This window comes from Phalangium opilio, unplaced genomic scaffold, assembly GCF_054372755.1.
Source record: "Phalangium opilio isolate 3A_F unplaced genomic scaffold, DU_Popi_V2 ptg000217l_1, whole genome shotgun sequence".
NCBI classification, from domain to species: Eukaryota; Metazoa; Arthropoda; class Arachnida; order Opiliones; family Phalangiidae; genus Phalangium; species Phalangium opilio.
Window position 1 is genome coordinate 10542923 of NW_028324218.1, and position 16738 is coordinate 10559660.

General features: G+C 37.2%; 1 protein-coding gene across 2 annotated transcripts; it reads right to left on the bottom strand.

Moving 5' to 3' along the window:
• Nucleotides 1-107: 107 nt before the first annotated feature.
• On the bottom strand, nt 108-4433 carry LOC149616252 (uncharacterized). 2 transcript variants are annotated; one of them, XM_089856637.1, is made up of 5 exons: nt 4006-4433; nt 3850-3926; nt 2419-2485; nt 2175-2345; nt 108-684 (listed from the first exon to the last, which is right to left on the bottom strand). In XM_089856637.1, the coding sequence occupies exons 1-5, from the start codon at nt 4129-4131 to the stop codon at nt 673-675; spliced, it is 453 nt and encodes a 150-aa protein (XP_089712763.1). In that variant the 5' UTR covers nt 4132-4433; the 3' UTR covers nt 108-672. The 2 variants fall into 2 exon arrangements, with proteins under 2 accessions (XP_089712763.1, XP_089712762.1); XM_089856636.1 differs by lacking the exon at nt 108-684 and having other exon boundaries at nt 2005-2345.
• Nucleotides 4434-16738: the final 12305 nt, after the last annotated feature.

The window sequence follows — 16738 nt, forward strand, 5'->3', positions numbered from 1 at the left end:
AAAAGTTGGAAGGGTTCTATCTAACTGCAAGCCATGCAATGTGGTTCTAGCGAACTGAAGATACACAATAGAGAATTTCCTACAGAGGAAATCAAAAATTTGGAAGGAAAAAATTTAAAATAATTTTTATTGTTTATGTTCAGTTCGATAAAACCACATTGCATGGCTTTTAGTTAGCTAGAAATCTTCCAACTTTTACCCTAGTAGTTTTCAGTTCGCTAGAACCCTTTTCGTTGGAAGTCGGCCTTTAACCACGTTGCAGGATCCCGCGCAATGCAACCTTATTCAAATAAATCCATATGAATAGTGGAGCCACTACATAAGGCCCCCTTATGTTCGTGGGGTCACTGCGCAAGTACCGTCTTGTTCAATAGGTTCCCATAAACTGTCGCGTTTTTGATCAGTCCAAACAAAACCTTACCTTGTATATTTTTACATACCTTGTTGTCAGATATCTACGTACTTTTAAAATTAGCAATTTATCCTCTGGCGAATGTTCAACAACTAGTGCTGTATACGGTCCTCCATAATCCAGGTCCTTAAAATTAGATATAGTGTCGTAAGTAACAACGCAAAATTTAGATTCCATGGAAGGCAAGAGTTGAATAGTTGTTCCTGTTACAAGCAGTAGCCAAGTCGCCGTTATAATTTTCCCCTTTTTAGAAGTGGTTCTCATACGAAAAGCTATTGATTGAAATTGAAAAAAACCAAAAAATATTATTGCTAAAATTGAAAAAAAAAATTAAGTCATTTGGAACTAACATTTTAGAAGAAACAGGAAAAAGAAGTCCCAAACATACAGAATAAATTGTTTCATGTAAATTAAAGATTTCATGAAAAATCCCAAATTTCGGAAATTGAAAATAGTTGAAGTAGCGGTTACGAAATATGATGCAAAGAGCAGAAGAACCAAGAGCAATATTATAGCCTATAAATATTAACAAGACGGCCCAAGGGCTCGTAATAGTAGCCATATCGTACGAGTGAATAGCCCCTCTATACCCTACCCTAACGAGTGGATAACCCCTCTACACCTTACCCTAATGAGTGAATAGCGCTATCTTTTTCAATGCTTAAATGATTTACCGTGCATAAAATCAGAGTGAATAGCCCCTCGATTCCCTACTCTAAACAGTGATTAAATTATAACCGTATAAATTTACTTATACTGTAATTCTAATATTCCGAAGAATCGAAGAACAGATAGTTTTTAGTGATAATCCCCTCGATGAGTTTACAACATAGACTTATGCCGATGCACACTTATCGCATCTTATAAATTTCTAACAAGGACTTATGCCCAGAAACTTTTGAAAGAGAAAGTTTAGTTATAGTGATTACGCATTTTAGTGATTATCCCCTCGAATTACCTTTAGCAATGCTAAAATGATCAAACGCATAACGCTCATTTAACACTATGTTAGCTCTATCTAAACCCACATTTGAATTAACCGCCAAAACGTTCCAGTCAAACATAACATAGTTGACGATAGCTACCGAACGAGAACGAAACACATGAGGAGCGAGGTAGAAAACGGGGAAAATCGTTATCTATTTAATTAGCACATACATAAAAGAAAATAAATATAAAAACCCCAAACATACAAATTCATAAGTATCCGACCCCACAGATAAAAATTCAAAAGTTTCCGACCCCACAGATTAAGAGGTACCACACCCCACATCACCCCGACATTTTAGAGATAAGAATAAATAATAAAAAACTCGAGGTTTCTATCAAGTCTCTATGGTTGAGTGGGTAGACTGTTTGTCTACTACGCCAGCGGCCCGGGTTTGAATCCCGGGTCTGACCTCAAAAAAATTTTAATTAAAATTAAATCTCTAACCGAGCCCAGTAACCCCTATGGGTGGGTTGTGGTAATATAAAGTTCCTTTTAAGCTAAAATCTGACGATAACGAAGCGACAACCCCGGCCACTACTACTACGGACGGACGGCTCGGGTCAAACTAAGAGCCTATCGTATACTACGATATGGCTAAAAATACTAAAAATTCAAAGTCTCGTAAAGTGGCAGCTAACTCAGTTGTGTTTACCAAGTGCGCCTGCACATAAGTACTGTATATTACGCGAATTATGTGCAAGCGCACTTCAGAGATTTGAACTGGTAGACTAGGACACAGTTGCTTTGTACATTTATAAATTTGACACTTACATAATTGTCTAATTTGAAAAACTCTATAGACGGATGAGAAGTACGTTGAGGCTCTCCAGTCACCATTATGACCGAACTGAAAATGTACGGTATGGAGAAGGCATTAATATTCCCCACTAATCGCTTTTCCAACAAGGCCATCATAACTGGATACATAAGTATCCCTGTTTCCTAGAAATAAATTTAAAATACACTACAACACTAATTAAAAGTACAGTTAATAAACAAAATCTTTCCTTTATACCTTCAAAGTGTCATTTGTCAGTTCTTGTTCTATTAGTTCATCCGTTGTAAAAGTTTCAAATATCACACTAAATAAAAATGTCAGATGTATTATGTCATATCAAGAAGTTATATCAGTATCTCAGAGAGAAGATATAAGATGCCTTTGTATTCGCGCGCCATAGTCCCAGTCCCCCTTTCAAAATACAAAGGGGGACGTAAAAGGAGGCGCCGGGCTATTTCGCTCTCGTCAGCAGGCTAGGAAATAAGACAGGTTTACAGGTCAAAAACCAGTTTATTAATAGCTTGGACCACTTTTTTTATTCAAAACGTGAGGGTCACTGGTCCCAATGACTAGTTTATTAATTCCTAATTTTATTAAAAATTGATATGGGGACCTCTTTAATTATTTTCATTTCAACATAAATTTCGACTCCATGAGTCCAGTTGTGTATACAACCCTAAGCCGAGAGAGATTTTTTTAGAAGAGTGAACGACCACAAGTCCTGGGACCAGTAGGAAAATAAATAGGGGAAGGGTCACTGGTCCCGGGACCAGTTTCATATTTAAGACATCAGGGGTCACCGGTCCGGAGGACCAGTTCAGAAATAAACCTTATTTCCAAGCCTGCGAGTCGTCAGTCGGAAATTTTCCTCACTCGCGTCGTCGCGCTGACGTGAGTTTTCAAGAACCAATGAGATGATGGTTGTAATTTAGAGACGGGGATTGACTGCGGACCTACGTTAGGACTGGAGATAAAGCTGGAAATCTGGCGAATTTATATCTTCTCTCTGAGATGCTGATATAACTTCTTGGTCATATCAAGAAGTGATATCTAGTTTACTAGGAAGAAGGTATAAATTCGCCACATTTCTAGCTTCATCTCCAGTCCAAACGTAGGTCCGGAGTTAATCCCCGCCTCTAAATTACAACCAGCATCTCGTTGGTTCTTGAAAACTCACGTCAGCGCGACGCGAACGTATTTTCCGATTGAGGAGAGACAGCGAAATAGCCCGGCCTCCTTTTACGTCCCCCTTGTATTTTGAAAGGGGGACTGGGACTATGGCGTGCGAATACTTAGGTATCTTATACCTTCTCCCTACTAAACTAGATATTCCTTCTTGGTCAAATTAAAAGAAGAATATACATGGGGTTTCTGAAAGGTCTGGCAGAATATAAGGTTCGTGTTCTTTGGGCGATTTCGAGTCGAAACTGTTTTATGACATTTTGTCGTCCGGGTCACCATTTTCCAGTTATGTTTGGAGTGTATAATTAAATTAGTATCGTGTTTTCTTATCTTAATTAAATTTAAGGGGTGCTACACTCCAATCATCAGTAGAAAACGGTGTCCCGGTCGGCAACATAAAACATTCTCGACTCGAAATTACCCAAAGAACACACCCCTTAATTTCTGTCAGACCTTTCAGAAACAATATTGACGCTGCTGACGCACCTGACATTAAGAGATCGTTCAAGATATCTGGCTGTGTCATCTACAATTTTTATTTGTGATGGTATTACATTCATCTCCTATACCATGCAGAAGTATTATAATAATTTTTACAGGGTAAAAACTCGAAGACAAAATCTAGAAATCATAATACGTTACCTCCAAAATCCCGATTTTTAGGAAGTTACTCTCACAAAATGAAACGCCACGAGAACCCTTTATTCCATTTGCGCCGTAGATCATTTTAGAAATGTAGCCTAAACTAAACAAACGTAACCAACACATAAACTCCTCAAGCTTGAACACGCTTACTTGATGCGACAACCTGAATCTAAACCGTTGTTTCTCGAAACAATCCTTGTGACAAACTGCTTTTTGGGAGATACTCTTTTCAACAACCCTACACTAAGTCCAATAACCCATTCGAAATCAATCCAAACAACGTTAGCTTTGCATTTTCTCTCGAACTGGGTTGCCATGAGAGGAGCATATTTATTTTCACGCGATATGCGCATAAACAGAGTACTTTGCACATAAGCGTTATTTCAGTTTACAGTCATCAAATGAAATGTATATTTTCTTTTATATTATAAAACGGAGTCAACGCATGGTCGGTGAGTTTTTGGTAGTAAATAATCAAAAAGTTTTCAAACCCAAGAATACCTTAAATAATAGTCTATTAGAATCATAACTTAAATGACATATATATAGCCCTAATTGGTCAAAATCCTGCACAAGAAAATCTTAATGACGTTAAAAATGTAGCTGGAGTTAAGGCGAATGCGCTATCAGTAAGAGAATTAATGGTGAATAGTTATTGAAAGTGAACCCAAAAATTCTATATTCATGAACATATATGCATTAAATATGTCTAAATCAACAAATGACCCACTGTTCTGTGGAACTCATTAAATAATGTTATTTCTGTTTTGCTTTTTTCCCGAAGAAAGGTTTAGAGAATTCCATATTCTAGTGCATCTTTAAATAGTTGCCGTTAACTCTGCCTTAAACTTTCATTTGAAAAATCTATTTCGTTTCCGCATTTAAGGTTTTTTTTCTTTATCGACAAACAGCAAAAAGTTGAAGCCTTTACATTAGAACTGAATCTCGCCACGCACTCACTCCGATTACCAAGTCATGATGAATGCTCATAAAAACTGTAATAGATAGCCAACTAAATTACGAAAAAATACACGAAATTTATATTTTTAAAAGACACAATACACGAGAATTTTTCATTTCATTAATGATGATTTAGAAATGACGTGAGTTCTAGCATTGAAAACAGGCGTTTATTTACTTTCAATATATCTATAGGCAAAAGACTGAAACACCACATTTATAAACGTAAAAGACCGGAACCCAATAGACCACTTCGATGTAACTAAGAGAGAAAGACACGAAGGTAAAACCTCCCTGGTAAAACTTTGCCTTCTATCCTTCTTTTTAGCGCCTGCGCTGTAGGCATTTCATATCATGAGAGTGCGCAGACACAGCAAGGGACCACCACCCTTGATAAGGTCTAATAAGATCCTTTCGGGAATGGAAACGTAGGTTTTAGTGTACATTTTGGCAAAATTCCAAAGCAATGCAATGGCGCATTTTATATTTATGCCGAAAAAAAAAATAAGAAATACATGAGATGGCTTGTCAATTAAAACATATTTCAGAATAATTTTATAATTAATTAGCATAACCAGGGATAGATAGACTTTTTTAAGACGGAATGGGTAACAGGGTTATTCGGGTGCGCGTCCAAGTCCACGACCCCCTTACCCGTGACGGAGGGATATAAAAGAAGAGGCGGGTCTTATTTTCGTTATGGCGTTGTATGTTGTGGTAACCGTTGTATGTATATCCGGGTCAAATAAAGGTCGTCTGCCCCTTCGTCTGCCAAGTTGGAATGGGCTCGGATTGTAATGTTTGAAATAACATTGTTTAAAACTGGAAGTTACGCAAGACATAGGGCTTGCAAGTGAAAAAAAACGGGGAAGACCCAAGAAAATTAAAAGTGAGTTAGAATTGAGTAAAAGTCTTCATAGATATTACAGCACGAACAGGTTTTAACCAAACACTAAGCTCACAAAACTCCTGCCCATTCACTAAGCCTTGGTTAACTTCATCAAATTCGTTTACAAAATCATGAGGATAGTAGACATGCTTGGCTTAAGAAAGAATTAGCGAACACTTTTCACCCTTACAGATGTACTCCAAATCCAAAACACCGGCACCAAATTCACTAACTACCTTCTTAATTGCTATTAAAAACAATTCCCGAATAATTGCCGGACTCTCGCATTTAGACGGCTCCATTTTGAGCCCCTGTGAAGACGCTTATCTGTACAACCATAGCCCACTCGATCCGCGCTCCTGGACGCTGCGCTGCTTGCGTCGTGACGCGCGTGATCGAGTGGGCTATGGTACAACGCAAGAGGGGTCGTAGTCATAGCGACAGAGGTAAACAGGAATTACGTATTTTTGGCCCTCCTTGTCAGCAACGTCACCAATACGTAGTTTTAGTGAGCCAATAAGATAATTTAATTTTTTGGTTACGTGTTGAAGGAAGGGGCTATATACTCGTCTATGAGTCGGACTGAAGTAAAGGCCAAACATTGTTTATTCCGTCTTAAAAAAGTCTATCAATCCCTGGCATAACTGATTTCTTTTTGTTTGTACGGTTCTTTGATTCTAATCTGACGTTCAAAGAAAAACGTGTGCTCCTAGCGAGGGGCCAACCACTAAACGAATTCGGTGTACACGTTGTACCTTTCATTGCACTGTACTAAAGGATTACACGTAATCTCGTAATGCGTAGGAAAACAGAGTGATTACCACCAGCTCGGATACTTGATACTTCACAACATTTTGAGTGATTACCAAAGTCCTCTTCTATGTCTAATCAGACATTAGAAATGAACTATTATAACTGCCTTACAGTACGGTGATATCAGAGGTATTGATGATCAAAGTTCAATAGCAATGGATTTTAGACGTTCTTCTTTTGAATTGGAAGTTTCAACACATAATTAAATCTCTTATTTCTCATGTGGAATCTACTATTCATTGGAAAGCTATTGGACGTTTGAGACGACGTTGCACTCCCCTTGCAGACTTACAATTAGAATACTTAATTACGTACTCCAATATAAGTGAAATGGTCGAGCATAGATAACCGAAAACCAGGATTAACATCATAACTTTAAGGTCGTCAGTAGAAACTGGTCTTTCTTCCGATTGCGGAGCTCGCCAAAGGATTTCGTTCATAATATAATGTTCTTCTTTGTTAAACGTTTCAAGAAACTTAGTTTCAGAGGTTGTCATAAGACTGAAAAATAATTTAATAGTTAATCAATATACCTCTAGCTATTCATTAAAGGTTTTCTTATCTTCTATATGGTATAGGTTTTGCCAGATTAACTATGGTTAACCCCGAAAAAACGCGTTGGCCGTTGCATCACGCGAGAATAGAAAGTAATGTAAAATTTTATGATGACATTTTCGGTGAATATCGCTAGCAGCAGAAATACACAACCCTCCTCGAAGTACCTAGATGTAAAGTTTTACCACCGCCTCAATGCCAGTTCTCCCGTAAAAATTAAATCCAAAAATGGATTATTATACTTCGCGATTAACTATAGCAGAGTGACGTAAGACATTGAGTCTTTTCACGTATGTGCCTGCGACCATAGGGTTATTTTAACGGGACGCCTAAAACGCGCGCCATCTGGTTTTTCAATTTCAAGGACAAATTAAAGTCGTTTTTTTTTATTATATTTGGCCAAGGATGATGGGGAGGAACCGAAATCTGAAAGAAATAGGCGCACTAACTGTGGAACGGCTTGTGTCAGGTGGGACGCAAAAAAAGGGGAGGAATACTCGGAATAAATGGCACGTTGTCTACGTCAGATCTAGGTAGAAGCGTCTGGATGTATTGAAGCCTGAAGCAGGTTTGCAGAAAACTTTGGTACTCTGGGTGTGATGGATTTCTGCTAGCGGATATTTTTTCTATATCATGCAAAGGTGTGGCAGTAAATCGTTTTGCTGCTTTTCGATTGATAGTGTTTATAATAATTAGGAAATAACATGATTCAAGGAACTTTGCTTCCAAAGTAATTCATTTCTTTCTCTTTTATATAGGAGGTAATGTTGATTATGTGTTATGGATATTTACAATCTGTTGACGGTTTCCATATAATGTGTACAAATTGACATGTTGTATGAAAAAGGAAATACGAGATAATCTTCAGCTACAGGCTTAGAAAGCTGCAACTTTTGGATTGTACTGTAATCCTCTTTGTCCATTAAAAGAAAAGGCAATAATATCCCAAGTAAATAATCATTCAAGAACAATATTTCATTGTTTCGCAAGGTTCTATAAAGATCCGTATCAATCATACTTTGACTGTCGACGCTCTTTTTTTCAAGTTTTTCAAAAATTCTTTTGAAATTACCATCTCCTTTTGCCTACATAAAAACACACATTTTTGTTTGCAAAAAGATAATAGATATGCACCCCATATGCCGAAATATTAGGTGCCCAAAAAATACGAAAATATATTTGCATTATTTACCCTTGAAAGGAGAGACTTTTTTTCGGGACTATCTTCCAAAATAAGAAGGGTGTATTGCCGATCGTCACTCAGGTCCTCAAATGTTGTAAGGATATCGTAGGAAAGGTCGCAATATCTGGATTTCATAGATGGCAATAATTGAAGATTTATAATGGTCACGGATAACAGCCAAATAGCCACAAATTTTAAATTGCCTGACATGCTTTTCGTTGGAATCGCTATCAAAATTAAGAAAAAAACAACGAAAGTAATAAAATTATTTATCACTTGGAGTATTAGTTTTTGATAACTCATTCTTTTAGGTCAATATCATGACCAATATTATCGTTTCGATATTTCACAGGGTGGGAATAGATCATGTCTATGTAACTAAGAGGAAAATACACGAGGGTCTGCGCTGTAGTCTGTTTTATCATGAGAGTGCGCAGTATATACTGCAATGTATCAACCGTTACCTACGTTAATTAACGTAGGCAACGTATCAACCTTCTTGTATGTCCCGATACTACCTTCTTATTTTTTGAGTCGAAAAGGTTTATTGGATAGAAGACGAAACAGTATAGGCCCCCGATCCACGCGACGTGAGGAGCGGAGGTAGGTCATTGCTACACGCTGCAATTGTGCGCAGTTTTCACGCGCGCACTTGACGTCGTCACGTCTCCGCTCTCTACAAGATATGGTTGCATAGGGGATGGCAGGGATAAGACCAGTGAGTTCCCCCTCTGCGAAAAACTTGTTCGCCCTTCAAATACACGCAGCAAAATTCTTTCGTTCACTGTCAGAATTTCAACATATTTTTCTTAGCTTCTCTATCTTCCCTTTATACCCTACTCTTTGATAGAATCATGGAAGAAGTCGAGAAAGGACGGTCAAAGAGGGCAGGTGGAAGGTAACTTGAACGGCACTGTTGTTTCTGTATCTCACGCGCACCTATCTCGGTGCAAAGCGGTGGAGCCAGATGTTACGTAATCCTTTAGGAAGGATATTCAAATGAGCTCCTTAATAGTTGATCCCTAAAATTTGTTTGGCATAACCCAGCCTGTTTTTATGTTTTAAGCCAGGAATGTATGGAGGGGCTGGAATGGCTAAGGGGGCTCTCGTTGTACCCTTGATGGTGGAAACATAAGGCGAGTCCTTTTTTATTTGAGAAGTGTAGCTCCTCCCCCTACGTCTGTTTAGCTGTCTACCGAAAACGAAAAATGTCATGACTCGTTAAAAAAGGCATGGCAGAAGTGACTTTTTAAATTTTTTTAAAGTTAAATGCGCGGATTCGCCGCCGTTCGCGTTCATATTCGATTCTCTCAGCCTAGGCAGAGGACCTAGGGTAGAGGGTAGAGAATTGTAGCAAACAAGTTTTTTTGGCAGCCAATGAATGAATGAAAATAATTTAAGTGGTAAATGCAATTTTTACGTCAGGCTATGACGTCACTAGCGTAAATTAAGCCACGCCAGTTGTTTCCAAGATCATTTCACGCCGATTAGGATCTGACCTAAGCCATTCCAACCCCTCCATACATTCCTGGTTTTAGTGTTTTTGTCGACGTTACAAACATACACAGAAGAGATACACGCCCTACTTATATCTTACTTGTCTGTTACCAGTTTCTGAACAGTAACCAGTGAAATTAATGTCGTATGTTTTGGCGGATGGCGCAGTAGTCCTCGCTTTCAAGACTAATAAAATGCAAATTATTTTGTAATAAGAGATGAATCATTTTGCTTTTAATTATTTTCCCTTTATATTTAGACAAAGGCCTTCTTTGAAAGTATAATGTTATGTTACCTGAACGTTTCCTTTAAATGGAAAGGAGGACAAGTAGGAAGTGTAACGTTTAAAATCATAAAAAATAACATTAAAACCACTCACCCTTAAGAAGGAATAGAAAGAATAAGTTCCACATGTTGATCATCATCTTTCGGAAAAGGACAGACACTTTCAGTCTTCGATAAGTGTGAAAAGCAGAAGAAACCGTCATCAATACTGAACATAAGAGCAGTAACACTATTATACAAGCTGTAACCTGTGAGTTACCAAGTTATAAATTAGCTATCTCCTTCCCAACAAAATGAAAAACGAAAACGTAAAACTTACAGGAGCATCGAAAGAAAGTAAATCTGTTGAAGTAACAGATTTGGGATCAGGTGTTCCGGCTATCATAGTGAGAGCGGCGAAAACGTAAGGGAAAGAAAAGGCATTGACGTTCCATCTTGTTCGATTCTCGAAAAGAGACATCATTACAGGAAACACTATCAAGGCTGTCTCCTATGATAAAAATATTCATCAGTTCAGTTTACTCATACGTAAGTGAATCACGCCTAAAGTCTACGAAAAATCATCTTCCAAAGCTATCGCTACTTAAGCAGAACTAGACTAAATTTTCAATAACTATATTTAGTTTGTGCTGTCTAGCAACGAATTGAATAAATTAATTGAACAAATGCAATTATTCATGCTGGTAAACTAAGAATCTTTTGAGGTATAACGAGAGAACAGTGTTTACATGCCAACCAAGTTCTGAATAACGATTGAATAATTCATAATTTTCGTTTTAGGCCTGCAGCGGCTTATCAAGTAGCAATTCAGGTAAAAAATGGGTAGATAGTCCTCCTCTTCCATTGGAGAGGTAATATTATGGTTTCCCAACTTGTTCGACAAAATTTCGGAGTTTCATGCATTGACTTCTCTATATTCCATATTTCAAATTCACGTTTTTCGTTACTAAGCTAATTTTCTAATTACTTGAGCCAATTCTTCCTCATATTTAAAGGTGTTGAGCAACTCATCTTTGCTGAAACTCTGAAGTTCTAAACTGAAAATAAAGTTTTTAAAGTGAAGATTAAAACCAAAACATAAAAGATCGTTATCCTGGAACTAATATTTAAGTCTGTCTCGGGAAGCAAGGGAGGTGGTGGGCAGTTGAAAATAAGGTTCAGGCACTACCAACGAGATATACAAGGCCCATGCACGCTCACTTCGAAGGGGATTCTCTCACCCATATATATTTTACTTGTGTGGTTGATAGATCGCACTTCTTAGTCTCTTTAATACACTTACTAATTCACGTGAAATCCCGCCACGCGCTCCTTCGCTCGTGGTTCGAAACTTAGAGCAGGCAGAGGTTTACGTAAATTTTTTAGACTTAAACGCGCCTCTGGCGGAGAATCGTGGCGATTTAAAAGGTCCGGAAAAAAAATTGGCGTCCGCATGGGCCTTGTATATCTCGTTGGTAGTGGTTCAGGTCAAGACGAGGGAAACTGTTTGGGACCTTTTTCAAGTTTTTGTTTTCGTATTTCCAACATATTGGGGGAAACTTTAGGGTTTCAGGATATTTCACATAATTCTTGGGTCTCAAGGAAACCGCTTACCGAATTTTAACCTTCTACCTCACCCGGAAGTAGATTAAAAACAGACTGTCAGGGAGCCCAGCGGTCCTATAATTCCTATAAAATCCAATATTTTTGAACCAGTCCTATTATCCTATAATTTCATGAAAGGTCCTATAATATCCTATATTTTTGACTAAGTCGAAGTTTTCGTATAGTTTGGCATCAAATTTATCAAAATTTAGCGGTTTTCATCGAGATCACATTTGACTTGCGGAGCTCGCTAAGGATTTTTTATATATTATATTATAATTTTAATTAAGTTATTTATTTTTTTTTCTTTTTTGAGATTTTTCTACATAGTTGAAGCCCCAAAATTTTATTATATGTGAGCATTTTTAGTCCTATATTTTCCTATAAAAAACATTTTTTTCTCCTATAAAATCCTATAATTTCCGAAAAAATTCCTATTTTTCCTAAAAGGAATTTAAATTTCTGACTGGGCTCCCTGACTGACATACGTCTAACGGATTTTATGTATATATTGACTTTTTACATCATTGTCAGGTGCCGAATTTCAACCCTTCTAAGCTCAAAGGTTACCTCTAACAATGTCATTATGATATGTCCTGTAGTAATATATTCTTACCTTATATTAAGTATATTCTCTGCATATCTGACAATTTCTTCTTTGATTTTACCTTGAGATTCAATTATATCCATTTCCTAATGCAATTTAAGAGTAATATAACAATTCTCTGCTAAGTTTTTACAAAAATACATTGCTGTTTACGTCCATAACTCTATTGAAGTTAAACTTATATTTTAGAGCTAATACTTTAAGCTAAACTGGATTCTTATTTAATATAGTTTCCGTTACGTTGTGCAAATATGTCAGCGTTTACAGTTTAGTTCGTATTTGTTATAATTGTGTAGAGAAATAGGGTTTATATTAGAAAACGTATAGTTTTTCATTGAATAATTAATTCAAAACTGTGCATTACTGAAATACCAAATAATTCACAACTATTTAATTAAAATAAACTTATCAATATTTACCTGTAGGTAGCCTATTTTAACATGGCGAATGTGATTGCAATAAGAATTACTAGATTAAGTAAAAATATATTTCTGTGAAAAGGTAATTATATATCACAGCTTTCCTAATGAGCCGGATTATAAACGCTCACTTGAGGTTCTCCATTTCGTTTATGTTCATTTGAACGAAACCGCTTTTGTTTCTTCAAATATGGTATTCACTGAAACTAAATATACAGCTAGTACAAATGGACACTCTTCCGTGAGATAAACAGATAATGGAAAATGTCCCGTTTCTACACATTATACCTTAGAAGAACGACCTTTTCAAGCCAGGGCCTGGAACCAATCGGTTTGTTTTATTTAGTTAAGGTGCCTTCAGAGAAAAAATAGCAAAATGACTGTTTTTGCCATCTCGCAAAAACCCATTTTTCAGTTGAAGGTGATTATACACCGACATGAAATTTTTAGCATTAAAATAACAAATATCCACCTATAATTTGATATATTTTTGGTTTTCATAGTTTAAATTTTCTTGGTTTTATTTAAGTTTTAAAATTGCCATTTTAAAGTTGAGGGGGTCTCAGTTAGAGGAGTTCATACTCTTCCCAAATGAAACGTTTCCATCGCAACAGGCATATAATTTACGAGCACAGGATAGGCTATCCATTGATCTATGTAAAAACTAAATCGGCCTTACCATTAAAATAACAATTCGTCTTAATCGATTTACTCAAAATATCTGATTCAGTATTTTTAAGATTAAAGCTAGAGCTTTTATCACACAATAAAAAAAAATACATCATTGGATGGATCGTGATTTACCGATAATTTTAAGCTCTGTTTTGTAATTTTGACATAAAAAATCATTGATCTGAACTCCTTCATAGATTTCTCGTAATACATTTCAGTGCTAAAACTTTAGGCAACTAGTTCGTATATTTTCCGTAGATGGCAGGATATAAGTAGTGACTTTTTTCAAGGGGGGTAACAAGAGGGGTCCGTAGTCTACAGACTGAAAGACGTTTACCAATTAAGGGATGTCGGCATCATGTCGCACGCACCGGCGCCTTAACCCACAGTACCCACCCCTCACAGTAAACCACCCAAACTTTCGGGTCAGGTGGAAGAGAAAAAGACATACAAAGCACTTACCGGGAAGAGGGGGGGGGGAGAAAGAGGCGAATTTTGAAAGACCCTATGCACAATTATTGAAGAATAGGCGATATCTTCTTCTTCTATTTCCCGTCCCACTTTTGCAAGTAGAACAAGAAAAGGCTTATACAATATCACTAGTCATTTCTGAAAAGTGTAAAAACGGAGCTCCTTTCCTAAAATTTTCCTACTTTACCTAAAAACAAATGGCTAAAAAAACGGAATTGTAATGAACAGTCGGAGCAAACGGGCTCAAAAAATTAAATCATTCCATCGAGATAAACGGGAAAAATTATTAATACAAACATCAGAGGTGGGTGATTGTACTGAACTTATAAACTTACAAGTCCCAACCAACCATGTGAAAGAAATGTTTACACTGTAAAAAATTGTGGTGTATAAATAGTGCCATAATGGTGTTAGAACAATGTGCACTATTTGTACTCCTTGACAAGGTGCTGAAATAGTACGAAAATAGTTCGGTATTTTAAAAACACCATTAGCTTAAACGAATGGTGTAGAAATGGGTTTATAAAACATAATTCTTTAAAAGGTGTGCAAATGATACCTTAATTAAATAAAATAACCCCATCGAATACCCCATTAAATGGTGCTCAAATGGCATAGAATTAGTGCGATATTTTTTAAACACCATTCATTAAAAGGCGCACAAATGATACCTAAACGATATAAAATAACACCTTCGCAAGGCCCATATAAAAGTGTTCAAATAATGTGAAAATAGAGTAAGGATTTCCCACGTCTATCCGATTTTCTGAAGGGCATTCAAATCAACATGTGAACACAAAATAAGATTTTATGGATCGCGGGGGGGGGGGGGGTGTTAGCTCTAGAATAGAGGCTCTTTGGAAAAAAGTCTAGTTATTGAAATGCCCTAAAATAGGTTGGCGCCCCATACTAATAGCACCAGAAGTGGTATGAGACTAGAAGTGAAGGGCTCTAGCATTGGTAATAGATCCTGGCACTAGTGAACAAATTTGAGGATTTTATGCCGCTTCCCACGCGCTAAAACTAGAGAGAGAAAAATTGGTCGAGTTCCAAAAACATTTCCTACCCCCTTCCCCTCAACCTAAAGCCGCCGAACACGGACCCGGCTCCTTGAATCTAGTTCGGCCGTCTACCACCGCGAGCGTCTCACGTTTTGGAGGGAAAAATTCTGAAACCGCCACTAGAGGGCCAACCGTTTGTGTTTTATCAAGTCTTTTCACTAATGCCGAGTGAAGAATTTGGTTAGCTCAATACTTCTAGTATCATACCACTTCTGATAGCACTAATAGTAATATATAAAGCACTTTACCCCGGGTGCGCGAACTTAGACGCGGGAAGGAGTAATGCCGACCATCTCTGCTTTCTCCCCTATCCCACTTTAGAAAGTCGAGCAAGAAAACAAACAGATACTATCGCTACAGGCGATTACAAAAAGTACGTTTCACCAGGTTGGGGGCGCGGATGTGAAGAAAGCCCGCGACAAAATTTTTGGTATAGGGAACTTTCTCTTTTGTTCGATTTCAGGGGTGGGGTCGGGCTTACTGATAGTTCAAAGGGTTTCCACGAATTTCCTTTCTATACGTTCCAACAACTTCGGGTGTCAGAAACCAGGAGCGTCGATGTTATAAACATAGGTTTTTCCTTCGCTGTAAAGAGCTCTGGTGGTCTCAACTTTAGTGGGACAAATTATAAAATTGTCAAAAGTTTTGCAAAAACGGACCACTATTGCTATTTTTGAGCCCCTAGCGGAAAAATTTGTAAACTTTTTTCTCTGAAGGCACCTTAATCGATCTGCGAACTTCGCTTTGTATATAAATGTATACAAACACAATTTAGAACTCTAAACGATTAAACGAAGCCTTGGTCGGTCAACTGAACGTAAATTTAATCCATCGACCTGCTGCCTCTATATTAAGTCAAACGAGAAAAGAAGCTGATAATGGCAAACGGCACAAACAAAATAATCACCACAATACATTCATTGCTTAAAATATAAGAAAGTAAGGCGGCCCAACCAAAATTTTGGCAAATTCTCCGTGTAATTAAAAATAGTTAAAAACCGAAAATATTTTTTGATAAATTTGCCTTACTTGAGGTTTTCCATTTCATACGCGTTCATTTGAACGCTACCGTAAACTGTCTGGTATTACCGTATGAAATGCATTATAAAACTTAAAAATAATGATTGCTCTTATACGTGCAGTACGTTGTTTGGATCTAAAAATAATTGAAATGCCGAGGGTAAGAATAAAATAAAAATATAAAAGTCCAAAACCAGGACCAGCCGACTAGCGTCAGCTCATCGATTTCCAGCCTCTAACGCGATTGCGCGAAACGTGAAATTAAGTAAATGCTGTAGGTTAAATGGTTAAAAATCTGACGTCTAGAGAAATGCACACAAAATTTACTTCACTGTGGATTTTAATAGCTATAAACATACATTGAAACTGCGTATAGTTTGCCTGCCAGATTCGGCAATTATACATATTACACAGCGTTAAAGGATTATGCCAACCCAATACTTAGCCATTACACAAATTAAGAAATTGGCAAAATAGACATACCGTGAATTACAAATACCGTGTAGGATGCGCATCCTGGAGGTACTCATTCACGTTTTCCGTTCATGTAACACTATAATTATAACTGAAGTAAAAAAATGTCAGTAATAATTTTAAAACAGAAACGCATCGAGGGGCTATTCGCTCAGATTTTCTGTACTCCTGTTAAGTATGGTACGATGTGGCTGATATTACGAGCCTTTGGGTAGTCATATTTATTATCATCTTGTTGCA

Bases quoted from the DNA above. Each gene is read 5' to 3' on its own strand.
- LOC149616252 (XM_089856636.1), bottom strand. From the start codon at position 4,131: ATGTGTTGGTTACGTTTGTTTAGTTTAGGCTACATTTCTAAAATGATC. The intron at 2,486-3,849 runs GTGCGTCAGCAG...ATTTTTATTTAG, and splicing joins GAACGATCTCTTAATGTCAG to TGTGATATTTGAAACTTTTA. The intron at 2,346-2,418 runs GTATAAAGGAAA...ATTTATTTCTAG, and splicing joins TGACAAATGACACTTTGAAG to GAAACAGGGATACTTATGTA.